The sequence below is a fragment of the Falco punctatus genome (assembly GCF_963210335.1).
Source record: "Falco punctatus genome assembly, chromosome: 1".
Taxonomy (NCBI): Eukaryota; Metazoa; Chordata; class Aves; order Falconiformes; family Falconidae; genus Falco; species Falco punctatus.
Window position 1 is genome coordinate 120,911,860 of NC_137580.1, and position 27,471 is coordinate 120,939,330.

The following is a 27,471-nucleotide window of genomic DNA, read 5'->3' on the forward strand; positions in this document are numbered from 1 at the left end:
AAAAGCTTAAATTCTATATAAAAAAATGTTTACACAAGATATCTTCGATGGGCTAAATCATGCAAAAGCGCTATCCAAAAAAAGCAGTGATCATAATAAGAAGGGCAAAGTTATCAGTGAACTCCTTTTTCCTGTTTCACTCAAAAATGAGTAAGTTGTAACTTGAGTGTTTTTCATGTAATACATTACTTTTTTAATAGTCAGTCTGCATATTTAAGTAACTGAGGACATGTTTTCCAGCAGTCTGAGACAGAAGACTAACCATCAAAGTAAGACTAAAAGCATAAATGGTAAAGTGGTGCTGGACTCCAAAGCAGTTTCAAATAAATCTTTTTACAGAGTCATCTCACAGGTCACTGTTTATTGGGAGGAGGAGAAGCTGAAGGGGTGGGTGGTAGTATAGAGACACTTTATCCTCACACTTGCGTAGCAGGGATGATATACCTACTGGTGACACAAATGCACCCTGCCATCACCATGGAAGTTACATGATTAACGACCTTTCGATATGAAGAGGTTACAACTGATTTTAAGCTTAAGTTTTCTTACCCATTCTGAAGTCAATATATCCTTCTCCACCACTTATCACCAGCATTGATTTTAAGGGATTCTGGTTGAAGGACTCTTGGGACAATTTATCAGCTGTTAGCTCTGTTCCACCGCTACTCTGTGGGCAAACGACCTGACCTGGATTAAAAACAGAATATATTTTTATGCCACACCTCACAGAATACCACCACCTGTATTTGGGCATTGGATGACATACTTAACACCTAACGATACACTTTAGAATCTAGTATCTCTTCAGCAAGGGACAGAAAGCTAGCTTTGTTCCAATTTCATCTCTCTAAAAGGATGAAGCACCTGTTCAGGTCAGTTCCGTGGAAATCAAAAGATTAATTGGCTCTTGGTAGACCTCACAGCACTGGCATGCAGATCTAGAGAATGACATTGAAACAGACTTAAAGACTTTCAGACACACGACTGAAATGATTCAGCGCAGGTCAGCCCATTGAGCAAGTGTCTGTCATTTACTTCCAGCACACTAGGTGCACAGAAGCGCCGAGAGGTTAATCGGCCAGCACTGCAGCTTCTAGGGAACTCAAGCTTTTTCAACTGAATCTTTCCTTTGGAGACTTCTCCCACAGTAGTTCATCCTTCCTGCAAGATGTCAGAATCTTAAATTGGACCTTACATTTAATTAGCAGTTGACTGGCTTCTCGATAAGCAAACACTCACCACAGTACCTTTTCTCCAGATAGAAGCAAAGCACTTCTTTCTCTGTGACCAAACCCTTTTCCTCCCATTAAGCAATACTGCGCTTAGGAACCAGACAAGTCTTGCGAATAAAACATAATGAATTGTTTCTGAACATATGGTTTCATACACGTGGTATCTTTACCTAAACACTATGTTTAACTAAACAAATGAGGGCAAAAAAGAAACTTCCTCTGAAGAATGGTAACAGAGCCTCACCAGGTACTGCGACAAAGAATTTAACAGCATCACGGTGCCCGTGGAAGCAAAGCTGCGCATGTGCCATTGAACAGTATGGTATGAAGGTTCCCGGAGTCACTTTGTCGCTGTTTTCATCGCCATATACACGTATTACACTCCCCGGACGGTTTCCGGAGCCTGCTGCTGCTTTATTAGCTGTAAAAGAAGAGAAGTGTTTTCTACTTGAAAATACAAATTACAGAAACGGTTATTTGTTAAGAAACCTTATGGTACCATCTAAAAGCTAAAGCCAACTTAGATAAAAATGAAACAGGAGGGCAGCAATGCCAATTCAAGACAGAGCTGGAAAGAAAAAAGATTGCATGCTTCGTTATTTTAAGTACATCAGAAAATGGAGCAGGATTCTTATTAGTCTAGCATAAACACCAGATTTTAATATCCTACGTTTGGAAAAAAAATAAATTTGTGAAAGGACTGTATCTTTCATAGAAAATAAGTACCTCTAATGTGTTTCAGTATGAGCAAATTCAATGTACTTAAACATATAATTAAAGACGGTTTCATTCCAACTAATCGTAGGGTATCCCCTTGCCAGCAAAAATTCTCTAAATATAGCCACCTGTGGGCACGAAGGAGCTACCCTATTATAATTCTACATCTAGTTTTTACTGAGAAGTTTTAAAATCCATTAAAACAAAGAAGTACTCATGCTAGACATACAAGCCATCTCCATTCCAAAGACTATCAAAGTAGTGAAAGAAACAGTGATTTGTAACAAGACAGTAAATGATGTGGATTAATGACAAAGTTATAAGATATGGTATCACATTGGCTGGAAGAAAAACAAAGTCTGTATGAAAGTTCAGCTGCAACACAGGATGATATACTAAACTGCTGAGCAGATTGGTGGCCATTTAGCAAACATAAAACTGCTGCAATGCAGTAACTGCAAGTGGAAAAACATTTAGGAACATACAAAGGGTAAATCTATAAGGAGTGGGAAACAGCCTCGAAGTGGCTATTAGAAGCCTGAAAATAGATTTTTGTTCAGGATCTGCACTTACCCCTCAGCCCCAGTAAACGTCCCTGGTGGAGGATTACAGCTAAAGTGAGAAAGGAGGAAAGGGGAAATGGATAGGTATGACAGTAGAGGAGAAGGATTAATGAGAACCCACCGCTCATATTTTGGTTTTTGATAAGGTAGAGCTTAAAATTTTAGCTCCTAAAACCAGCAAATATCTTATTACAGAAGATTCAATAAAGTCACAAAGAACAGCATCTTGTTATAAAAGTCTCAGTACAAAACGGACAACGAAAGCACTGCCACTTTCACGTGCTTTATCACTGTGAAGTTTATTTTTCATTAGCAACGTTTCCCCTTTCTCTCTTTCCTTGGCAGGAGGCTACCAAAATAATATAAAACGACTCATGTTTTTGAGTGCCCTTTTGAAACATCATCTGCAGATCTTGAAGATGTCCTGCTATTGAGACCCAGGGAACTGAGATACGCAATTGCTTATGCAAGGATGTGACTGTTTTTGAAAACCACGAGTATGTGTAACAAGGGTTCTCAAACCCACTGTCAGGCTACCCACGGACGGTTGTTCTGATTCATGAGCAACTAACAAAACTGAAATGAAACTGAACAGCTTTAATAGGGATTATTTTCACATTCACTACTGGTTTAAAACAAACTCCTCTGGAAACATTAAATTAAGCTTGACACGAATTAAGAGCTATAATTTTTGAAAGCATGAGTTAAACTATTTCAAATTCATGACAGGAAGCCTGTCCTTCCTCAGTACATTCATGCAATGCAAAAAAAAAGACATTTACTGAATGGATGGACAATGTAATGGAACAGTATGAGAAACAACGCATGTATGTGCTGTTCAACAAAGCAGATACAACATGAAGCGTTTTTTCTATTAAATTACCCTGAAACTGCACCTGTCAGACTGTACTATGACCTATATAATAGCAGCACAACTAGGACTATCAAAGTTCCGTATTTTATTTTCTGAAGCTTCTGTCCATGTGTTTTAACATTAGTCTCAGGCACAAGTGTTCGGGTTTTTGGTTTTGTTTTGTTGTTGTTTTAGATGCAATCAATTTACACAGATTCTTCCCAAGCTTTACTTATTTAAGATTTGTTTTGCCCTTGAACTGGACTGTTCCCTTCTCCTGAGGTTCAACTGCCCATGTCTGAATGCTTCCTCTCCCACCCCCAAGTAGGTTCAGCCTGTGACAAGAGTTTGGGGGTTGTTATCAAGCAGATACCAGGATTTGCATTAATGGAATTTTACCTAGAAGTTAGTGCCCTATTTGTGGAACGTGTTTACAACTCCTGTAACTTGGAACAGGTCCTTTAAAGCAGTCAGTACTACTGCTACTCCAGTCCTTTTACTAGTTGTGTGATGAATTCTCACGAACTAAAGCCAATGAAATTTTATTAGCAACAATACCAATTCACTCGAATTAAACAAAAACCTACTTTGGCAATCATATGGCAATCAAAAATAACATTTATTAGAAAACTAAAGCCATCCCTAACACGCAATAAGCTTCTATAAATGCTGCTAATGCTCATAACACCTCTAAGGCTTCCAAGTGTCTCTCATTCAAGTCACAGCAACTGCTTGAATTGAATTGAATACAGGAGATTTTGGAGATGTGCTTTTCTGTACAGAGTAACTGTAACCACGTACACAGATTAGGTGCCAGACATCACACAAGCTTAATCTAACACACCTGAAGATTTGGACCTGGCAGTAAAGCTCTCTATCCATTAGCAAGCATCTGAATGGCGTTTAATATTCTCTTTTTGCGTCTACAGCATATTGCACAGTGCTATTCATTCATATTTTACTTACTTTCTGTTAATGGAATGGAGATGATGACACCATTTCCTGTTCCTACCCATAAACGATTACAAGACACCATAAGAGCTGTGATTCTCACAAATGAGAATCCCAGTTTACCAGTACCTAAAAACAAAAGATGCTTTTCATCAAAAATTATGAGCAAGAATAATTTTAGTTCCACAACAGAGAATCTTAACTCCAACTCCCAAACCACGCAGACAAGTAATTCCCTCCCACTTCAAACAGAAACAAGGTACAGGAGTATATTTAAGTTGTAAAGATTACCTAAGAGGCTAAACCACTCTTAATTAAGTTGAGAACCTATACAGAAGGAGACTAACATTAACTGTAAGAAAGCACAAAAGGTATAACGGTTCCATAACGCTGCACGATATAGTAGTTTGGGGTTTACAGCACCAGGGCAGCTTTTCAAACATTAAGAAAAAAAAAAGGTGAGCTTACAGATGTAAGATAATGGTCTCTCATCCATTGAAATTAATTTCTCATCCATTAGCACTACGAGGACAGCAGAAGGCGGCTAACTAGCTAAGCACAACGGCACAGTAGTCACTTGTGAAGTATTTCCCATGGCCCAATTACCTGTATTTGTTGTGTTACGCAGGGGGTCAAACTGCTCTTATAAAAACGTTAATGAAAAAATCAGAAAGCTTATTAGCTCCAATAGCAACAGAAATTTGCTATTCTGCATTTTTATTTTCTTGGAAAAAGAGGCAATTTTTCCGGACAAGTAACAGATTGTTTCCACACAGATTTACAAAAGGCATCAGTACAGTAAAAAAAAGATTTTAGTGTCTCTATTGATGCCTGCTCAACCCAACCACCATTTTCCTCATTAGTTCTGAGTTTTTAGGGACACCTTAGATGTCAGCTAGGATCAACAGACTGCATCAAAAGACTGATCATCCTCATCATGCTTTACAGACCAACCTAGGCTTCTACTCCCAGATTCAAGTTTTCACAAACAGGATTTGACTAGCCTTCCACCCACCCTTCCCCGTTAAGTCTGCAGTGAGAACTGCCTGATCCATAACAGGAAAAGAAAGCTCCAGACTGCAAGAGGTGTAAGAATACAGTTTTTCTTACCAACTTACCTAGCATTTTGCTTACATAAGGTTCAATGTCCACATCTTGTAGATGCTGGTACGTGTGCGCATGATAGAGACGCAGGGTGGAGTCCAAACGAATAGACACCCATACCCCATCACCCACCCATGCCAGCTGTCTCACTTGGCTTTCTCTTCTGGGGTGTGCATCAAATGACTTCTACAAAAGATTGGGTTTTCAATTAGAAGATGGAACAAACGGAAGAGTAAGAAACACTTCCCTGTTACCCTACACTGGCAACACTGGCAGTTTCCTTACATCAGCTACAACCCTCTGATTTGCAGGATCTAGCTAACTAGCAGATACAGTGTTTAGCTTAGTTACAATTACCATATGATGCTGGTAAAGTAACAGTAAAAATGCTGATTCCCTTCCCTGGAGTGTGATCTTAAAGCCACAGTTTCCTACCATGCCTTCATTTACACAGCACGTCCCAGCCTGCTCTGCCTTCCCTCTCCATTTAACCTGGAGCCTTTTCGGTATGAGGTCTTCCCGTCACAGCACAAGACAGACATGCCCAAAATGTGTTTTTCTTCCTACTTCTGTCAAGTCTTGCTCTTGCATACAGACTCACCTGTGCAAAATACACACTACCCACCAGCAAAACAATTTCACTGTTGTCTGAATTCCTTTATTTCATTTTCCCCATATATATATATCTCTATGCGTATATAGTCACCTTCACAGAAATAGATTATTAATTGGGTGCTTGATATTTTCAGAAGAGCTGAGCAGTCACCCTCCAAAGGTCTGGCTCATCTCAGGCCAATTAGCAGAAGCTGAAGTATTAATACAGCTAATGGCTTTCAGGAACCTTAGCCACTTTCTGTACTTGAGATGTTGGGTACGCACACAATGCTGCAGCAACCCCAGCTCACACACCTTATATAAACAAACTTCTGTAACTGGAGGAAGAGTACATTCAAGATTAACCCTTACAAACCTCTGAAGTATGCAAAGACAGATTACAGAGGTTACAAGTGGATGGAGAACATGAGGCATGTGCTCTGGAGAGTAAAGCGGGAGCTACCTTCACGAGCTCTGCATAAGGACACTTTCCAGTTCCTGGCAACCTAGAAGTGGAGAACTAAATCCACCAAAAAATTGGTTTCAAGAAATGAGAACTGTCTCATCATGGCTTACAGTCTTCCAAAACAATGAAAAACATCTTCAAAAAGATGTAGTAGTATTTCCAAGACTAATTTTTTGGTTGCTTGTTTCTGTACTGTTCTCTGCAGTTACTCTAAAGTTTGAGCTGTAGCATGAGATAGCATTCAAACATGATTATTTTAAACACCATTTTAACTTGCCTCTATTTTCATGGCCTTTGGTTGAACAACATAGATTTTGTTCCTGTAGCCACACCAGACTTTGTCATGCACTACTGTCATGCATCTTATCGAATGATGCGGCCGGCCCAGGTCTAAGAGGTGATAGTTTGTCAAATCCCACTGACCATCTTTAGAAACAGAAAGAAAAGAAAAAACAAAACAGAACGTAGGCTCCTATGAGTTTAAAAATAATTTTAAAGTACAAGCAAATCTCTTAGCCTGATTTTTCAGAATTACTGTAATAATCTGGATAAGTCAATACCTATTTACGGCTAAGCTCTTCATTTAAAAACACCAACAACTAGCTATGCAAACTACCAACATCCAAAACACTACTTGGTTTTCAATAAAATAAATTTGTACAGTGATTCATGTGGAAAACACATCAAAACTTTTTTTTTTTTAAACAAGTTACCTAGTGCTAAATGCTTGACTTAAGCAGGTATCAGTATACATTAGAAGCAATTACCCACAAAAAAAGCACTAGGCACTGGCTACTTGACCGAACACAGAAATGTTGGCATCAAGTTGTTTTAAAATTTGCTGCAAGATCTGAAGGCAGGCACCCAAAATCTACTAAAAGCATACTAGATTTGGTCACTCAACACCAGGTAGAAATTCTTCTTGAGACTGATTTAAGCCACAGATCAATGACATTTACTCAAGACCCTTAGGGACTGTAAGCCAGTGGGGTTTGAGTCTAACACAACAACAAAAAACCCAACAAAAAATGTCAAATGAACACAAAAAACATAACTTCACCCTAGATGCATCTTTCTCAATATTTGCATTAGTGCTGTACAACCTTTATTTCTTCTAAATACTGAGCACAGGGTTTTAAACCCCACAAGGAAAAAAACCCAAATTAATAGAGCCTGTGGAAACAAGCCAACAGATAAGTTCCAGTTACTCATAGTTAAGACCTTCGCCTCCACGTCCTTACTCTGGAGGCTAAAGAATGGAGCTCATTCAGGAGTGGTTTTGGGCAGAAATTCTCATTGGGCTTACAAAATTCTCGTTGAAGAACTTGTCCACAGACAATTATTAACACTAATAACAAAACAGAAGACATGACTATTGAGCATGATGTAAAAGCAAAAGAGGTGACGATCAAAGCAGATTATCAATTGGCTTTTCACTATTTAGCTCAGATATAGCCCATTCTCCTCCTCCTCAGAGGAAGGAAAAATTCCAGGAATGCACTAGAACAGCGCAAAAATGGTACCTGCAACTGCAACTGAAACACTAGAAAAAGACAACCTGTAAAAAGGCCATTGGGGAATACATTTTCAAATTGTTATTTATAAATGGCACATTTCTTTCCTAAATACTGTTACAACTGCACTGGTTTCAAGATCCGATAGAATGCTTACCAACTCCTCGGTGAAATATTGCTAGTGTTCCATCAGCTAGTGCAACTAATACTATTCCTTTTACATGTCTGGGGAAAAAAAAAAAAACAACCAGGAGGCACAAGAATATACACTGTTAGACTACATCTCTCAAACTGCAAGTTTAAAGACAAACATTTTATATTTCAGCATACTTTTTATATTCACATTAGCTCTAGTGTTTTGATTACTACGACAGAGCTCAAGAGAACAGACAGTAACAAGGCGTCAAAATCCAGTTCAGAAAGCTTGAAATGTATCTAGCTACAATGCCTGAAGAAAACATGAGGAATCACAACCTACAACTGCTTTGCACATACAGCTACCAAGAATACCAAGTATACAGCTACAGCTCATCATCTGGGCTATAGGATTTCCAACAGATACAAGATTCCTTCTGTTTTCCTTACTCCCCAAACGCTTTCCACTGCCCCTCAAAGAACATGCATGCATTTATGGCAACTGACATTCCCAACAGCTGAGGAGGAAATACAAAACTACTTTGCAAGTATTTTAACAAAAACGCATTATGGTTTACATTACATTCTTTCAGGACTTACACAATACTGAGAATAGAATCTTTAAGTTTAATGGCATGAACACATTTCCTCCACTGGGCCACTGACGAATGAACATACAGGCTGCAAAGACAAATTAGGAGGGATTAAAAGCACTAGGAAAGGTCTACCAGACAGGAAAAAATACCCCACAAGCTAAACCCCTATAACTGAAATCCACAATCAAAGGGAAAATAAGTTTTCATCTTCCACTGAAAACTATGTATAGACTGAAAGAAAGATACATGAGCAGCAGAATGGTTTTTCAGAGGCTTAAAACATTACTAACTCCCTTGTAGATATATCTGCAATAAAAAGGCAATATATTTTTCTAGAATAATAAAATATCAAAAGTTACGGAATTATCAGACCATAACAATTTCTTTGATTACAAAAAAGACAGACAACCAAAACTTTCCTGCAGATAAGTGTTATCCGCCAAAAAGAGCTTACTATAAGCCTACAGTACTTCATTTGAATTCTGTAATGGCTAAATACAGCCAAGTGTACAAAATTTAGGCTCTCTTGAGGTCTTCTTGCACTTAATCTTGACTCGAGAGTTACCAGGCCTGTAGGCACAAGAAGCAAGTTTAAAATAATTCTCCAAAATAAATTTTAAAAAGATTAGCATTTTCTTACCATCCATTCTGTGCTCCAAGCCACATTGTGGGTAAAAGGCTACTCATTTTCTGTGCTTCTTCTCTCACTAGATCTTGCTCATTTGGCAAAACTGCAACATCTTTATATAACTCTGAATCAGTACTAAAAAAAAACACAAACCAAAACAAGTTAACACACAGTTAATAAACTGCATACATTACTCAGATTATAACCCACATATTTACTTCAATTGCTGCTAGCTTCTACACCGGCTTTTGAAGTACATAAGGTATTTAAACAGAAACCAATGACTGTGCATGAAAGTACATGAAAACCTCAACAACAATAAACTTCTTTAAGTGTACATTTACTTGTACAAGGAAATACAGGTTGCACTCAAGCCTATCAGTACTGTTGGTATCTCTGGGGAATGGCTGTGAAGTGTCACAACATTACAGGCACATGTTAAGAGAAACACTTCTTAAAAAACAACCTGTATGATACTTTTGTGCCTGTATGCGCAGAGCGAAGAAACCTGAAGATCTGAAATACTGATTACTTTCAGGCTTCTTCTCCACTCCTGTAACTACTTACAGACTGACTACTCCGAGAAAAGAAGCACACATCTGAACAGCCAGTTGACTGGAAGAAAGCAATCTCATTCCTTTCTTATTTTGACATCAAAACAGGAAATTTAAGCTGGCATCTCCAGATCAGCACCATTCATGTTAAGTCTGTGGGAAGACCTAGCGACAAACTGGTAGACGCTCAGTACTCCATTCTGGAGGTGTCTGTACTCAAGGGGTATGTGTTCACAGACAGAAGACTTTGTACACAGGTGACCTTTCCATGCAAGCAAAGCACAGACTACCTATATCAACCTCAACATACCTAACATGAAAAAAGTTGTCATGTCATTCCCATGCTGTCTCCCTGCAAGCATTACGTTTTTCTTTTTAAATACATTTTACAAGTTATGAGGGTTGAGACTACGTACCTAGGCTGGTACACTGGAGATGCCTCTGTTGTATTCTGCACTCCCAGAGGATCCGTAAAGACATGTTCTGTGTAAACTCCAGTTTGTGCAATATCAGCTGTGTCTTCTCCTGTCCCTGCATTGACTTCTGTTGCTTCTGTTGCCTCCTCTGCTGTCGGAATGTTCTCATCTACTGAATTATTTTCAGTTGCAATATCTACAGAACAAAAAAATTGAAAAAATTTTAACATCTGCAAGAGAATTCTCAATTATTTAGAGCAGTTAGAACTTGATACTTAAAGCTTAAGTGAATAGCTATAATAACCAGTCACAATCCGGATTTTGTATGTCATCCAAAAAAGAGAAAAATCAGATCAGAAACACCCAAACTTTAGTAGGTTGCACTATATCAACAAGTGTCAAATGCACTTTAATGATCAACCCAGTGACTGATGGCACAGACTGCCCTTTCCGTAATTAACCAGAATAGCAGTGAACACGTCCAACAACCACATACCCGTTAAAAATCATATCACCATACAGCTCTGAAGGACATGTGACAGAAAATATTGAGAATTACTATAAAATAAGCAGCTTCATTTAAACCTCTATTAAGACCTTACCAGATTTAAGGCATATATCTACATTCTCTTTAGTCATTTGTTGGTAAGATCTGGATTTCAAATACCAAGTAACTTAAAAACTTTCTTTAGACCATGCACAAAATACAGTTCCTGCAGAAGTATTTGAAAGAAGCAACTGTCTATACCGATTTAATGTCACCTCCACAAAGACTTTGGTTACAATTATACAGTGCAAGCATGTCAGACTCATAAGCCATTTCCCACAGAGTGCTTGTTTTGTGTTATCACCGCTTACAGACACGATACTACATGAAATACTTACACCATTCATCTTCCAGTTGCACCTAATGGTGTTCGGCCATCCCTGGCATACTTATAAGTTTTTCATACCTGACTGTTTCTCTGTCATAGGCGAGCCACCGTTTGCATCGTGAGCTACAGGTGCTCCTGTGATACCCTCTGCAGTGCAGCCAACAACCGTGATGCCTCCCAGCAAGCTGTCGGTTTCCACAGAGCTGTTGCTCGTCATACTTCCACACAGAGATGACTTGTCCACTTGACTGGGATCTGTTTCTTGAGATCCTTCTTCTCCCGCGGGATAGTCCGTTTCCCTTGCCCCTGAAAGAGATTAAACTTACATGTTTCTTCTAGGGATAAAAGCAAATCACCTTCCATCTAATAACAAACTAAGCTTCAAAGTCTCCAGCAACTGAGATTCAACATGCAGGTACCTACTTACAAACCTAACTTTAATGTGATCAGCAGACATTGAAGACGCTGCCAGAAAGTAAAAGTAGTATCAACACATACTGCACATCTGAATGTCATAAGTCATATTTCAACCTGCAGAGTTTTCCAACTACTTTATTTCTATTTCAAATAAATTTTCCATTACAATTAGATTTCATAGTGCGTATACGTAGGGATATCTATCTACATCTTTATGAATAATTTAACTGCAATAGATTTGTTCTGGAATAAAAGCTATTTTTCTTTTGTACAACCCCCTCACATACTTTTAAGGCTTAAAATACTATTCTCAGTGTCTTTAAATTTTTATTGTATTTTACTATATTTTATGCTGTTTTGATTTTACAATTTATATATTGTTTCAATGGAACAAAATCTCAAACTTCACTGAACAGAGCTGTATTCTGAGCATATTAAACAAAACTACTTCACCGGAACTAGTGCTACAGACTTCTCTAAATGTAAGCCAAGAAACCAGACATCCAAAATTAGTTCTTCTCCAGAAACATAATATCCTCCTATTAAACTTCCCTCAGTACACTAACCACATACACTCTCAACGCAACAAGGATTCCCTCCACAGGAACCTTCAAGAGGTTGAAGAGGTCTGAAAGGCCAACATATGGCATTATTGCACAATTTACAACACAGCAGACAAAAGACTTAGTCTTAGTTGCTGACATCTCTACCTTTGAGTTCTACCTTCAGGTCAAGAGCTGACTGAAGAGTGGAACAGCAGAGTAGAAATCAAATAGTTTTCCCTACAACTAAATCTTACTGCTGTGTTACAGTATCATTTCATCACACTAATTAAACGCTTTTTCATGGCATAAGAAAATGTGAATAAGATACAGTTAAAAAAGCAGGACCTAAAACGTCCTAAGTCTTTACCTGGCACACTGGCAATACAAAGCACGTGAGAATTGCAAACAATGAAACTGTCCAGAATATTTCCTGGTTGGTTAGCATCAATAATGATAACTTTTGTGGCAGAATGTGTGCTAGTACAGATCCAAACTAGACTGGATAATTCTTCCTGATGTTTGAGCTCCTTCTGCTGGTCCTGAAGGAGAAACAAGGCAGAACAGAAGTGAACAACAGGAAGGGGGACAAGAATAGAACTGTTACTTTGATCTGGTATGTTCTTACATTATCAGCTACAGAAATATAATACGAATATGTGACAAGTTAAATATTACAAATGCCATTGTAAAATTACATATTGTTACTTGTCCTCTTATGTGTTTGGAATATAAAAACCCCCTCGTATTTCGTACTTGTGTAAAAAAATGTAGAAAATAATTATACTGCACAATTATATTGTTAGACAAGTATAAAGCTATGTAAAAACATTATATGCCAGCTATCATACTCAGCATTGTCACAGATTAATGTGATATCCCAAAGCACTTCAAAATTAAGCCTTTGGGTTTATGCCCTTAATATGAATTACATTCATTGCTTCTTCATGGAAACATGAAGACTAACACATTTAAGCAATGGCATAGCCATGTATAAAAAACCCTTTTGTTAAAAAAAAAGACATAACATGTACAGTTCTGTCACAAGTTTTTTAAAGCAGGCAGCACTGGTATAAGTATGGCATTATTTTGATGTAAAACTGATTTGGTGCTCAGATTTCGCCAACAAGCTGGCACACAGGAAAGGATCACAGTATCTTTGTAGTTGGATACAATAACCCAAACATCTTGGGTTGATGACTACACCCCAGAAAAATCTTATTTGTCACCAATAAACCTGATTACAAAATATTTTAACCTAGAGACAGACGGCAAAGATGTTTAAACCATATAAAGTATTCAACACGCCTTACAGTGACCTTACCTTGAGCTCTTGATCTAGTCTATCTAAGCTACTTTGAGATCCTGTTTGCTGCTTGTTGCCATCTGCGTCCACACCAGTCACATCGTTGTAGAACACACTAGCACCAACCACAGACCCGCCATCTCGTGTTTTCCCTCCTGATAGGTTTACCCCTACAGCACACCACAGCTTGAAAGAAAAAATAAATACTTCACTTAAACGTTAAACAAAAAAGACACACATTGTTAAGTATACTAAGTAATATCAAAATTACCTATGTGCAGTCTATTTAAAGGCATTCACTATGATTAAGGTCATGTATGTTTCTCCTGAAGATTAAATTCTAGTTCACCTATGCTACTCAAAAAGAAAATACTTCATTTCAAAAAGAAAATACTTGAGTCTAAAACCAAAACATTCAAGCTATGGGCTGTCCAAGTCTCTATCACCACCGTAAATATCCTACCTTCATAGAGGTATCCTTCTCATCTAAAGGTCTCAGGTAAACAGGTACAGGCAAGTTCTTCATCTTATTGTCACTCTGACCACCATTCGCCACCTAGGCAAAAAAAAAACCCAAAACACAAACAAAAGAAACAGAAAAACTTTTCCCTTTAGAAGAGGCTTACAGTCTTTGGAATCAGTTGTTTAGACTTTGTTAAACACTATTACAAGGTTTTGCAGTTGAAGGAGTCTAAGGAAAACCACAGTGCAAAAGTTCAACACAAAAAAAAGATGCTGGAATAACTGAAACACAAGCTGTGAAACTATTCTCTGTTCCAGTTTCACAAAATGTGAAGTTGTCACCACTGCATTTGAAAACATCGGCATAATACCTGTTTGTACTTCTGAGGTAGACTCCAGCCAAATGCTTGCACTCTACCATCCTCTTTCTGAACATGTGCTTTCACTTGGCGATACTGCTCTCTTTTCTGCTCTCTGCGTGAGGCTAAACTGGCTTCCGTTCTAGGTAAGAATCATTAAAGAATCTGTTAATTATGCTCTTTAGAATTCTTTGTGTAGTGGGAGTTGCTATTAAACTTGATAGACAAGATCTCTGTGGAAGCACTGGGTTACCAAAGAGATTGCCAATTTTTCCACACATCACTTATAGAACACCAGGGCTGTAGGGCTATTTCTAATGGACCTGTGAAAGACAGGCAAAACCAGAAAGCTGTTGTCAGTATCCTTAAAAGAAATAAACTTGGGTTATGTACCTCTACTAGAAGCTTTAAAGGTTGTAAACCAAAAGGATACATTGCCAAAAAGAAGCACAGGAAAGAAAAATAAATAATTACAGGCACTTGTTAGGCTGACTCCTGTTGTTCTGATTTTCCACTGAACTTAAAATATCTGTACAGTTATTGCTTAGCTACAACACTTACATATGCAAGTGTACCAAGTGCTGCCTCCTAACTGCACCTTCGTGTAAGGGAGTGATATTTACCAAATAGAATACTACTGCCAGATACCCCGAGTACTCATCCACCGCTGCGCATTTCAGCCTGCGCTATGTTGACTACTTATGTATCAACATTCACTGCCTGAGAACACTCTACTTCACTTAGCAGCATGCTATTTATCTCTGAGGATGACAAGGGTAAATACTCGATAGAACATATCTAGTAGTATAAAACCAAAATGTCTTACTCTTCACTGAGGAATTCAAAGGCTTTAGATTTGTCACTTGGTAATTGAGATAAGGTGCTGCTTCTTTTCTTGACTGATGGAGTAATATGCGAGGTCGGAGCATTATATTTAACATTGACAGGAGGTTCTGGTTTCTTAGCTGTATTGCTAGATGAACTGAAGAGCCTGCTAAAACTAGAAGAAGAAAAAAAAGAAAAGAAAAGAGTTAAAATTTGTAAGATACATCCAAACGTGACTATGCAGGCAAAACACTGCATACGCTAGCCTCTCAAGCCAGTTAGACTAAGGAACTGGAGCCCAACATCACAGCAGCCACCACACACTCAGTAACATTCTCAAAAGTACAGAAACTCATGTCAGTGAGAAAAATCCTTAAACTATTATCATCCCATTTGTTTTATCACATTTAATGGGATCTTCACTTTGAATGAGGATCTACAGGGAACCAACAAAATTAGAATGTGAACATCACACCTGGAAGACAGTTTTGTGAAGCTTATTAGTTCATGCACAGAGCACATTAAAAACCCCACCATTTTCTAGGCTAAAAGATACAATAGTTATCAGCAAACCACAACATCAAAAGGATTATCTGACAAATTTCATGTTGTGAATAACACTGTTTTAAAGAGCCTGAAGTTAGAAAGGAAAATTTAACAATCAGTAAACCGTACTTCACAGAGGAAAAGGAAGCTGAAATAAATGCAATCCACACAAACTATTCAGGTTTCTATTTTTCATCATAAAAAGAATCCAGAAAAATGTTCAGAACAAGAGGGCTGGTGCATATTCAACTAGAAAAAAAATTACAGCACTTTGGCATTTAACTTCACAAAGTGCACAGCCATTCATTACGTGATGCAGCTTACGATACATTTTGTCTTCAAGAACAGTCTTACCGAGCTGGCATGCTAGGTAACAAGAGGAGAACAGTTAAGACATCTTCATCTGCCAAAAGATAATTAGCTAACATACAAAAATGTGCCAGCTAATTGGTTAGGGTCTTTTATTTATTTTTGCCAGTGAGTTGTGCTTCAGTACTTACAACTGCCAAATGCTTGATCTCTTCTTTTCTTGCATGGCTGGATTTTCTCTTGATGCTCTACAAGAAATAAATTCCAAGTTTACTGAGTAAGCATTAATTAAAAAAAGGAAAGGAATGGAACAGTGTGTAACGCTTATTTTAAAAAAACAGGATAAAGTATCAGAGCCTGTTTCTTCACATTGCCACTTCTTTTCTGATCAGAGCACAATATTGAAGTTCTCCCTGGATGAGCTGAAGTTACATAATAAACGTCATCCACATTTATTTGCATCACAAACACAAGTGGTGTGTGCCTTCCAGACAGAAGATACACATCTGTGTAACACTGCAATGTAAACATCTAGAAGAAAGCAGCAAACCATTCTAAATTCTTCTGCCTCCTATTTCTTAATATTTTAACTGTTGCTTTTTATTTTAAAATCTCTTATTCTTCAACACAGTATGTAAATGATAAAGTGATTGTTCCTGGCGTTACAGATAGGAGAGGATTTCTACAGGAGACAATAGCTATGGAAAAGCAAGCCACGCCTGCTTGGGAATATGTGTTTTTCCTCTCACAGACTCAGGAGTCAAAAAGGCCCACAGAGACACTGAGGACAATAGGTAAAATTAAACACCATTATTACACCTGACCAACAGGCAGCACCAAGTGACACCGGGACCTCTGGACACTGTCACGGCCACAGCTTGGAGGGATGTCACAAGACTGAGCTGGGCTGAGGTCTGAGGCAGACGACTTTTGTTTTCAAAACCATACCTTTCGGCCAGCTCAATATTCAGGATGCAAATTACACCACATCTTGATTGCTGACACACAACAAACCTTGCACAGTTTTAGATCTGTGAACAACCCAAATCCTTACAAATGGATTACACTCGATCTGAAGACTGTACGTTATTCCTGTTTTGACATCTCAGCTGACAACTGGGCCCACATCTTTAAGGTATGTGTGCACACACATACACAGAGTAATTTTTCCTGCCCACCAAATTAATGTTATTTACAATTACCAAGTTTTGTAACTGTTCCAAAATACATGTTTCTTCAAGGAATGCTTATTTCACATAACATGACGTAACCATCTTCAACGGGGTCTCACTAAGAGCCCACTTTAACAAGATAAATCCATAACTTTAAAAAGTTATTCATGGGCAGGTAAGGAGACAAGCAGAAGGGCAATTAAGGCCTCAAAACCGGTCGACCAGATCACTCTGCAGCTAAAAATGAAAAAAAGCATGTAAAATCCAAGGAGCTCTATCAAAGATTTCAAAAGAGCCTTTTACCTTATCATCTCAGTCCATCGGACAGCTTCCTGAAGCTCCATCAACCTCTCTTTATACTGATTTCTTTCCATCAGAACACGGGCCATTTCAACACGAGTAAAACGCTTCCGCTGAGCGGTTGGGACATCACTCTGAACACACAAAAAAGCAAACATAGAACGAACAAAGGAGCACAGTAGGGCCTTGCAGAGTCAGCCTCTGCCTTCCGATAAGAGTCAGTTTAGGGCACAATTCCAGATTCGAAATAATTTGGGGCTTTGTAAAACTCATTTTACCTTCCTCTCCTCCCATCCTTTGTATGTAGCATAATCTGAATAAAAACAGTTCTTCAAAAGAAATGTGACACACAATGGGCAGAGAGGAAAGAAAGAAAACTAGACATGGGTAGTTTAAGTTTACTTGTGCTCTTTAGATTATCTAGCTTTTCTACACAAGGAGGAAGTTTACTACTACTTATTAAACGGTGAGGTTTAGTAGCACTCACTAAGCGCACGTGAACTTCTAACGTCCCATTGTGAATTACACAGACAGACATACACATACACACATCCACCTACATCATCATCCTCTTTAGCTTTCTGTCTTGCTTCCTCTGCTTCTGCACGAGCTCTACATACAAAATAAAACACAGCTGCATTAGATACCACAGTGGTTTGGGCTTTTTTCCTCTTTCACAACCACAAAATTGAACTTACTTTCTCAGCTCTTCTTCCAGTTCCTTATTCTTCTCTTCAAGCTTCTGTTTTGCTTGTTTTACAGCCTCTAATTCACCTTGTAGTACATCCTTCTCACAGGTCAACTCATCCACCTTTGCTATCAAATCATTCTTCACTACATTCAGTGCATTTCTACACAAACATTTAAAAAACACCATTACAAAGATGACTGTGATCTCATAGTTTAGCTTCAGCCCAATTTTATTCTTCAAGACCTACAAATTTCTTACACAGAGCTGCTGTAAAAAGATACAGCTTTCTAAACCAGGTCACACCCTCTCCCCCCAAATCTCAAATGCTCAAACACATTCACACCTCTGTACTAGACAAAAGTACTGTTAAATCAGAACAGTTTGCTTAGAGGTTGAACTCCTCAACAGTGCCCCAGTGGATTAGCTGCTGCTGTTACGGCTGTGTTCATAACAGAGAAGCCAGGGAGTTGATCTCATTAGGACACAGCACTGCATTTCTTGTAGCCTTACAAGGATAAAAGCAGCTTTCGCTTCTCAGGTCCTTAATTTCCAGGAGAATACAACTAAGCCATATATTTAGCCAAATATACCTATACATTCAAAAGACGTACCACCCCTACTCTTAGAACTGAAAGCACATTTGTATAATTTCAACTTTCTGTGTATGAAGATATTGAAGATGTAACAAAATAACAGAGAGGGTCAGTGTATTTTACATACACATTCTCACTTACTTTGTCTCCAACAGCTGAGTGTTTTCCAAAATAAGGTTTTCAACCTCACGACCCATTCCTTTCCAAAGGAAACAAACACATGAAATTAGCAGATAAAATGGATGTTTTTACAAAACTTATGTTTTGCCATTGTCTAAAACCAGCTGAATTACAAGTATAACAAACTTGTCAGAAAAACTGTGAGCTATCTGAAGTTTCAGGACTGACCTACCTTCTACATTTAGCTTTCCCCTCCACCTTCTTCCCAATTTGACTTCAATTAAAGCCTAAAGGCAACCCTGGCTAACCACAGGCTGGTGGCTACCTCCACCTACTCTGTTTTGAAGAGGTTACAGTACTAAGTAAGTCAAAACACAGACACAGCATTACTGGAGAAGTATTAGTCCACAGTAAGTTTAAAATGCTCTACTGTCTTTTATACCATGTTAGATAGAAAAGTATATCAGTTAAAGATACAAGACATGCTGAATTATTAAGCTCAGATTGCAAAAGCCCTGCAGATTTCCCCAGAGCAAATGATACCTTACCAAAGAAATTATGGTCTTTAAAGCCCATGCATTCCATGTAGAGCAAAAACAAGAACAAGAAACATTTCATGTAAGGTGTAGAATGAGCGAAGAGCAATAGAAGATTTAGACTTACGAAGTAAGAGCAAATTAAAACAAAGCCACCACCAAAGATCTGAAGTGGAATGCAATGTGATTAGTAGCAGGATTTATACAAAAGACTAATGTTTAAAAAGTTAAGTTTGTCACAACCGTTTCTATTGGTTGGACTGCTTATAAAAATTAGTAACTTTTTTAAAAGTCTAGCTCATTTTCTGTGAAATAGTTTAGAAGCAGAGTACTTGGAAGAACTACTAAGCCATTCACTAGAAGTTTCAAATTAATGCTACTATGGAAAAAAGTGAACTTCACATAATTTCCATAAATTTAAATACCACTGCAGTTAAGTTCTCACCCTATTGTTTGCGTATCTATAGTAATATGATTTGCAGGATTTAAAAAAACCCCAACTTTCAGGCAAGTTATTTTACATCTTGTACAGCAAAATAATTACCACATGGATAATGGCAGAACTTATGCTAATTCAAGATTAACAGAACAAATGAAAAACATATGTTAATGGTGGAGGCCTCTTAAAATATTTTATCAACACAATCTTCTAAGCAACTTTGGCAACAGAAGATGTAAAAGATACCTGGATAACAACAAAAAAGGTATCTAAAACCAGACATGCAAGTCAAAGTTCCCACTTTGAGAACTTCCGAGTTCTGAATTAAAAGTAAATGCCGTTTAATAGTGAAGGAACTTAGATCCGTTATTGTTACTTTATCAAAATGTGGAAAAATCCCCTACACTACCGTCATCAAGAGGTTGTATTCAAGTGACTATTGCTTTTTAAATATTTTCAGTATTCACAGGATCACTTCGAACAGGTTTCAGGATCCTTTATTACGCAAGAACAAAAACTACAAAGGCAGAGTGCAAAGGCAAAAAAAATAAGTTACGAAGCGGGGAAAAAAGGCAGACAATGTACTTTATGAGAGCAGCAGCCAAGAACACCTAACTGTAGAAGCAACAGATTTCAAAGAATTTTTTTTAAGAAAGAAGCATACACACCAGAATATTCCCCTGGGTATGCAGCCCAAGAGAAAACAGATTAGAGAATCCCAATTAACTACTTTTACAGAACTTCAAACTGAAATGTAATGCTCACTTAAGAACAGACCTCAATGCTTGAAACACACCGACGGTCCTGGATGCAGACGTGTCTTAAGTAACATGGAGTAATTTGTACTATGGTTGAGCTCAAAGTGAAATGATGATTACAGAGTGAAGCTTTTAGGCCAACACATTCTGCATAACAAACGCAGTTATAACCATGTGCTCATTTTGCAGACACCGGTGTTTCTAGCAGTAGTTTTACAGAAAACGGTAATGAAGTCAGTGATTGATACGTTATACTAAAAAGCGTATTATTTTTGCCCATGGAAAACAAAGCATCCATTATCAGGAAGTCCTGACGATAATTTGATGACTTTAAACAAATTTATCACGTAGCTAAGGGACAGAAGTTGCTCTATGTTAATACTTCTCCAGTATCTATATTTTTGCATGCAGAATGTGTCATTAGTTGTCTCTGTGACAACAGAGGGCAGGAGTTTTGGCTGAAGTATGTTCCAGCAAGGATGTGGTGGTCCTCACTGCTCAGGATTCAAAGCAGCAGAGTGACAACCAAGAAAAACCATCTGTCAAACCAGAGATAGGCCCATTAGTCCTTTTAAGTAATACTTGGAAAAAATGTCACCTACTTGATGGAAAGTAAGTTTCTGGTGGAACACTGAACAACCAGAAATCCAGACTGTACACACAATGGTTCTAAATACTACTACTAACAATCTGTATTTTTTTGCCGGATCAGTCAACAGAAGCAAACTGCTGATTTCTTTATACAAGCCATTTCTAAAACACACAAGAGTGGCAATGTGCATTTTATACATTCCATAGTACCAGATTTCATTATTTCAAAATGAGGCCTGAACCTTGATATGGCCAAAAATATCTTATGTTGTTTATAGAAAGAGCCTTCTTTTAATGACTTTTTTTTTTTTCTCTCCTGATCAGCTCATATACCCGAAATCTACATTTTGTTCAGTCAGCACACCAGTAACAGCGAGCTGTTCAGAGAGAACATGGGTTCCTCTTTCAATTAACAATCTGATTCTCAATTTACCACCATCGCATTCTGCTGCAGTTCTGTCTTACAAGTTAAATTCCATAGAGACAAGTGATAAAGCCAGGCCATTACAGATTGGGCACAATCTGAATTAAACTTCCTACAACTAGTTGAAGATAAAAATCCTTGCTGAAGATAAAAATCCTTCTGTCAAAGAACATCCAGGGAAAACTGAAATAGAGAATAGTGTAAGAAGTGCCCCAAAAGATTAAGGCTGATATCGTTATACTGAAAGAACAAACAACACTTTCTCCTGGTTCTTGCATTCTAATGATCACCTTAGGATGACGCTCAAATGATTTTAACGGAAATTAACCCTAAGAGTAAACCCAGCAAGGATAATTAAGAACTCCACTAACAAGAAAAATTCCTGTAAACAGCATGTCTAAATAACCTTTCTTACCCAGTAAATCTGCACCTTCATCCACATCTCCAATTAGGCCAGAACCAGCAGATGACAGCTCTTCAAAGAGTGATTCTGTATTACGGTCAAATGCTTTGTTCTCTATGCCTTTGGTGGGAGTGCTATTCAAAGAAATAAAACAAGCCATAAAAAAAGCAGAAAGAAAAAAATCCCACACCAAAAAAAGTTTTCTCTGTGTTTTTACCAGCAATTCACTTGCTACCCCCCAAAAAAACAGAAGTAAAATTCTCAGCAGTCTTCATTTGGCTTAGAGTCCTAGATTCTATTTTCAAATACTACTTTGGCATCAAAATCCCAAACTTGAGGTCGCTGCTGATACTGAGCTGGTCAAGATCTTAATAAAATAAAGCATATCAAGTTTTGGTATACAGAAATTCAGCCCTGCCAGGACTTAGTCAGTGCAAATGCCTAAACAACAGACAGCTCAGACAAACTTCAAGTAATTTAAGGTAACGAGAACACAAGAGTACTGAATAGAGATCAAAATATTCCTCCGGCCAGAAAAGGGGCTCCTTTGTCACAAAGATTTTATGCCATTAACACTCACTGTACTAGGTAAATTTTGCCATCTCCTCACAAGAACGAAACACACAGATACATAACAGATTTGAAGGACTTGTGGCTAAATCCTGAACTGTTCAGAGCTTGCCTAAAAGATCAGGCACACCACCACCATGCTGCTACCAAAACAGCCCTTGTTTATTATTTTTTATGGGGCTTTAGAACTTTTCAAAGAAATGTTACCCTTCACTAGTGAAAGCCTGCAAGGAAGCAGGCTCAGGCAAGAGCATTCTGCCAACACTGTCATTCCACCAACACTGTCATTCCACCACCAGAATCAGGAAAAATAAATGCTGGAACATTTGCAAAGTCAGTCATAAATCCAGATTTTAAAGATATGGGTGAAAACACAAAGGCCCAGCCAGGAAACTGCTACTACCTCAAAACCTTGATCCAGGGAGAAAAAAACCCTTTTGGTATAGACCCTTTGGTTGAAATACGGACAGAGTATTTAAGCATTCTTAAGTCTGCTGTAATATGAAATACCCTAAATATTCACCAGGTGTAGCAACGGAATGAAGAACTGCTGTTGCACTTAAAACCTCCTGAGGAATTTGGGAAAATAAGGTCACAGAATTAGAAGACTCATCATATAATGCATGATCTCAGTCTGGTAAAATCTCTGAACAAGTCATGAGTTCAACACTGAAGTCTGGTATCTTCTAAAATTGGTTTTCCTACTCAGAAAATACAACTCACCTAGAACCCTTATATCCACTGAGGTCTTTATCCATATCCAACTCTGGAGTTGACTCAATGATTGCCTGAACTTCAGATTTTTCTTCGTTTTCATTTCCACCTAGGAAAAAGCAATGGTATACCTCCACAAAAAAAACAAATCACTGTGACATACGGTATTACCTTGGTAAGTCTTTGAACAGAAGTCTACTAAGTTGGTGACCAATTAACAACAACTTTGGTGATTGATTACTAACAACTACACGTAGATAATTAAATGAGAAGACCTATTCATTTTGATCCTCTAGTGCAGACACCGGAATTTCTAGTTTTAAACCATGAATTTAAGCCATCCAACAGTAATTATTTTCCACTACTTCCATAATAAAACCAAGCAGATGTCTTATCTTCCCATGACTTCTTGTGTCTAGATCAGTGCCACTTCTGCTGTTTACAAGGAAACGTCATAAGTAATTCTGATTCTAGAACAATAAGGACACAAGCCACCAATAAACAGACTTGTATCTTTTACCAACGTTCTGTACTCCTAAAAACACTGAGTAAAAAAAAACATTCCTCATTTGTGGTACAACAATTAAGATAACTGATTAAATATGAGGTGTATAGTAACCACGCACTAAAAAGTTGAAGCAGCTCACCAGTGGACACGTTTCTTGTCTCTTGAGCTACCTGTACTTCAATATTCTTGCTTACGTCCAGCTTCTCATTCGGCATATCTGTGTCCTTTGCAAGCCCTTCAGCATCTTCCTTTTGAGGAGTTTCAGCAGGCAGTACAGGTACATCTGAAGCAGCTGTGGATGCTGGAGTAGTAGATTTTGAGCCTGCCTGGCTAACATCAGAGAGCTCATCCTAAAATGGAGCAATTACCATTAAAAAAAAAATGAACATAAGATGAAGTATTATTAGAAGAGTTAGGCATATAAACTGAAGAATAAGCACCAACATTACTGTATTTTACTGAAGAATATGCAAATACAAAGGAACAGGAATGCAAGGAATACTTCAAGCCAGTACGGCCAAATTCATCTTCAGACTATGGCTGTTTCAATTCTTTTAAGGAAGTTATAGCTACATAAAACATGCCCTTATTTTTAATACTAATGTTTGATCTCAGTTGATAATTATCATCACAACTTTAGGGTGCTTTTTTATTAAGTCTTCCAGACAACAAGCAGCATTACTCTACCAATAACCCTTCTAGCTGCACAATGAACTGCTGAATCTTCCCAAAGCTGTTATAAAATTAATTGCTCAAAATGTGCATGAGGTCTTAAAACATCCTCTTGAAAAGTAGACGTTGAACCACTGATGCAGAACATGGATTTAACTGACAAAGAAGTATAGTATTTGCAATCACTTCACTCAAACTGTTTTATGTGCTTTCCAGTCTGAACTGCAAGCCCTGGATGGATGACATCGCGAATGAGACACTGAAGTGCAGGGACTACTTGTCTGGTTAGATTTCAGATCAACTACGCAACAGCAGTAAATAGCTCCTTCTTAGAAGTGGATTCCTGGCAACAGTTTAAAATACGACTAAACCATGTCCTTAAGTGCCACATGTACACATCTTAAATACCTCCAAGGATGGCGATTCAACCACATCACTGGGCAGGCAGCCTGTTCCAACAGTTCACAACCCTTTTGGTGAAGAAATTTTTCCTAATATCCACTATTAGGCACATTAGATATTAGATAAATTAGGTATTTCCTAATATCACAAAAAGGCACAATTTGAGGCCTTTTTATCTACTGTCTGCACTCCCCACCTGGCTCAACCCCTCTATTTCCCAAAGGTAAGCCCCCACCACTGCTTGTTCTTCCCCACGGGACAGATTTGCAGGTGCTGGACCTGCAGCATCCTCCCTGCCCCAGTGCCCATCCCCACCAACCCTGGCTACTCGCATTACAGCGACACAGTATCAAGAACCACAGATTATTAATCCAGCTGCTAGATTTGGGATGATGAGCATTACTCAGACAGGGCTGCATCAAGCACCGTGTCTGAGGGCAGGCTAGGCTGTGTTTGATAGAACTAGAAGCTACTACCTGATAATACTAATAGCCCTTTTCTGGACCTTGTCTCCTTTCATTCACATTTTACCTCTCATTCATGACCAGAGCCATATCAGCATCCAGATGTCTTAACTCTGACTTAAACAGCATGTAACAGGGAACAAGAGCTCACTGCAGATATGAAAACAAATTGGTCTTCTTAGACCAAGCACATAGCACTAGAGGAATCTCCTTGGGAAAACTCAAGATGAAACACTGAGGCTGGTATATGCAAAATGAAGGCAGGATGGTAAGTTTTGATAAAAATATCTTTAAGGTTTTTAAGTCTGAGATGTTTAAAGAGACCTATCTGTTAGATCAGGAAACCTAAACTTGTCAAGAACAAAGCGGTGTAGATTTTAAAGCATGAATTCATCGTACCGCTAGCATCCCTTTTTGAGAAGGAAGTGAAACTGAATTTTAAGGTTATTTTTTAAAAAAAACCCACCACCAAAGAGAGCTGCATGCATTCTTTCATTTGTATTCAGTGTAAGATTACTAAGAATTGTAATTTCTAGATTTTTACTTTTGGAACATCCTGGAAAGCTAAGATTTTAATTTGGGGGGCAGGAAGTAAAACACACATTTATATATATCAGCATAAACGTAAAGCTTGTATCCCATAATGATATCCCCACATGGAATTTTCAAGCTCTGGAAACAAAGTTCTGCACTTTCAAGACCTGCCTATCAATTACCTCCAGTTTCCATCCTTTTTTAGTCAATTCCGAAATAACCGATTATTACTTTATTTCTCAATAATTTTGTTAGAATATCCAGTCAACTAACAGATGCCACTGAAGGAACAGAACATGTACACGTACCCAAAGTTATACAAAGCAACAAAACCGACATCCAAATGTATTACATGATACATGGTGGCCATTTAAAAAAAAAAAAGGGGGGGGGGGGGGGGGGAAGAAATGAAAAGCTACACAATTTACCCAATTGCCTTTTGAACTGGTGAAGTTCAGCTATTGGATAATGATTTATACTTCAGCAAGCAGATACAGAAGGGAGGAAACGGTACCCCTTACCAAGGGAATCCAGAGTTCACACAAACAAGGCATAAAACCTCAGAGCTGTTGGCTCTGTTCAAACGTTTCTACATCTTTGTATTCCAAAAGCATCCACTAACTGATGCAGCACAGACTGATCACTGACTTTCACACACCAAGCTCAAGAAAACCAGCTTGATAGTGCAAAAGAAAAGAGCGAGAGAATGGTCCTTTCCTTACAGGAATTTCAAATCACCTCATCTATTTTACAGTTCTGACTTTTATTATCTACTGTATTTTTTTAGCTAACTCTTGGAAACAAAACTGATTAAACTATCATGAATGTTTGTTCTAGAACTAATGAAAATGAAATGCAATTCCATTAAGCAACAATGAATGAATCAAAATATCTCAACGCCTAAGCCTTTGAAAGTCAGTCCTGTGTTGACTTAGCAAATCTCACTTTTTTTGGCAATGTTTCCAAAATACTTTTTCCTGAAAAAAAAAATTAGTTTTAAAATTAGATAATTAAATCTGAAGTAGTATAGCTCATCAGCAATACTTTGCAGAAATAAAGGAGAGAATGACTGGTACATGACTGTATGTCGTCTTACAATGATCTCCAGCAATGTCACTCACTTCTGTACAAGCTACAGAAAGAATACTCACTCTTTTTGCCTGGATTTCTGCCTGACACCTACTTTTTATTACACTTTTAGAGAAAACACTGACCATTAATGAAATGTTCATGCATGAATGGAAAATAGATGCCCGAAAGCAGCAGAAGCTTGCTTGTGCCTTGTACTTTAAGTTAGAAGTATTAGCAGAAATTAAAAGTATTAAGAGAAAAAGTTTTGGTTATGACTTCAATATATCACATTATTCAACAGGTTCACTTCAGAAGCACTTTACATTCACAGCTAAAAAGCAAAGATGCAGCTTTGGACCTAAAGAACCGACTAACTAGGTTTGAAAAATTACAGTCTGTGCTGTTTTGTGAATTCTTTCTCAGCAGTCCATTGTTTTTAGAAGAACTATACCAAGAAGCCTGTTTTGACAATATATAGTAACCAATATAATGATCAGGCTGCTCTTTGTAACTCATCTCCACCTACTCTTAGTCATAACTAAGAT

At 38.0% G+C, this 27,471-nt stretch overlaps 1 protein-coding gene across 4 annotated transcripts in view; it reads right to left on the reverse strand.

The window, feature by feature from the left end:
* The window catches only part of SPAG9 (sperm associated antigen 9), a 65,888-nt gene that overhangs the window by 5,049 nt on the left and 33,368 nt on the right, over nt 1-27,471 (reverse strand). For 3 of the 4 annotated variants that reach the window (XM_080394087.1, XM_080394088.1, XM_080394089.1), the window contains 24 exons: nt 23,923-24,133; nt 23,285-23,384; nt 22,004-22,125; nt 18,862-18,919; nt 18,135-18,287; nt 17,997-18,048; nt 17,440-17,570; nt 16,156-16,212; nt 15,111-15,284; nt 14,297-14,426; nt 13,927-14,019; nt 13,482-13,649; nt 12,528-12,699; nt 11,277-11,504; nt 10,324-10,519; nt 9,366-9,488; nt 8,730-8,810; nt 8,152-8,219; nt 6,758-6,906; nt 5,435-5,606; nt 4,332-4,445; nt 2,523-2,561; nt 1,477-1,653; nt 550-687 (listed from right to left, as the gene is read on the reverse strand). In XM_080394087.1, coding sequence (XP_080250213.1) covers nt 550-687; nt 1,477-1,653; nt 2,523-2,561; nt 4,332-4,445; nt 5,435-5,606; nt 6,758-6,906; nt 8,152-8,219; nt 8,730-8,810; nt 9,366-9,488; nt 10,324-10,519; nt 11,277-11,504; nt 12,528-12,699; nt 13,482-13,649; nt 13,927-14,019; nt 14,297-14,426; nt 15,111-15,284; nt 16,156-16,212; nt 17,440-17,570; nt 17,997-18,048; nt 18,135-18,287; nt 18,862-18,919; nt 22,004-22,125; nt 23,285-23,384; nt 23,923-24,133 — 3,106 coding nt within the window. The remainder of the gene's footprint in view (nt 1-549; nt 688-1,476; nt 1,654-2,522; nt 2,562-4,331; nt 4,446-5,434; nt 5,607-6,757; nt 6,907-8,151; nt 8,220-8,729; nt 8,811-9,365; nt 9,489-10,323; nt 10,520-11,276; nt 11,505-12,527; nt 12,700-13,481; nt 13,650-13,926; nt 14,020-14,296; nt 14,427-15,110; nt 15,285-16,155; nt 16,213-17,439; nt 17,571-17,996; nt 18,049-18,134; nt 18,288-18,861; nt 18,920-22,003; nt 22,126-23,284; nt 23,385-23,922; nt 24,134-27,471) is intronic. The other variant, XM_080394086.1, reaches the window with a different exon arrangement.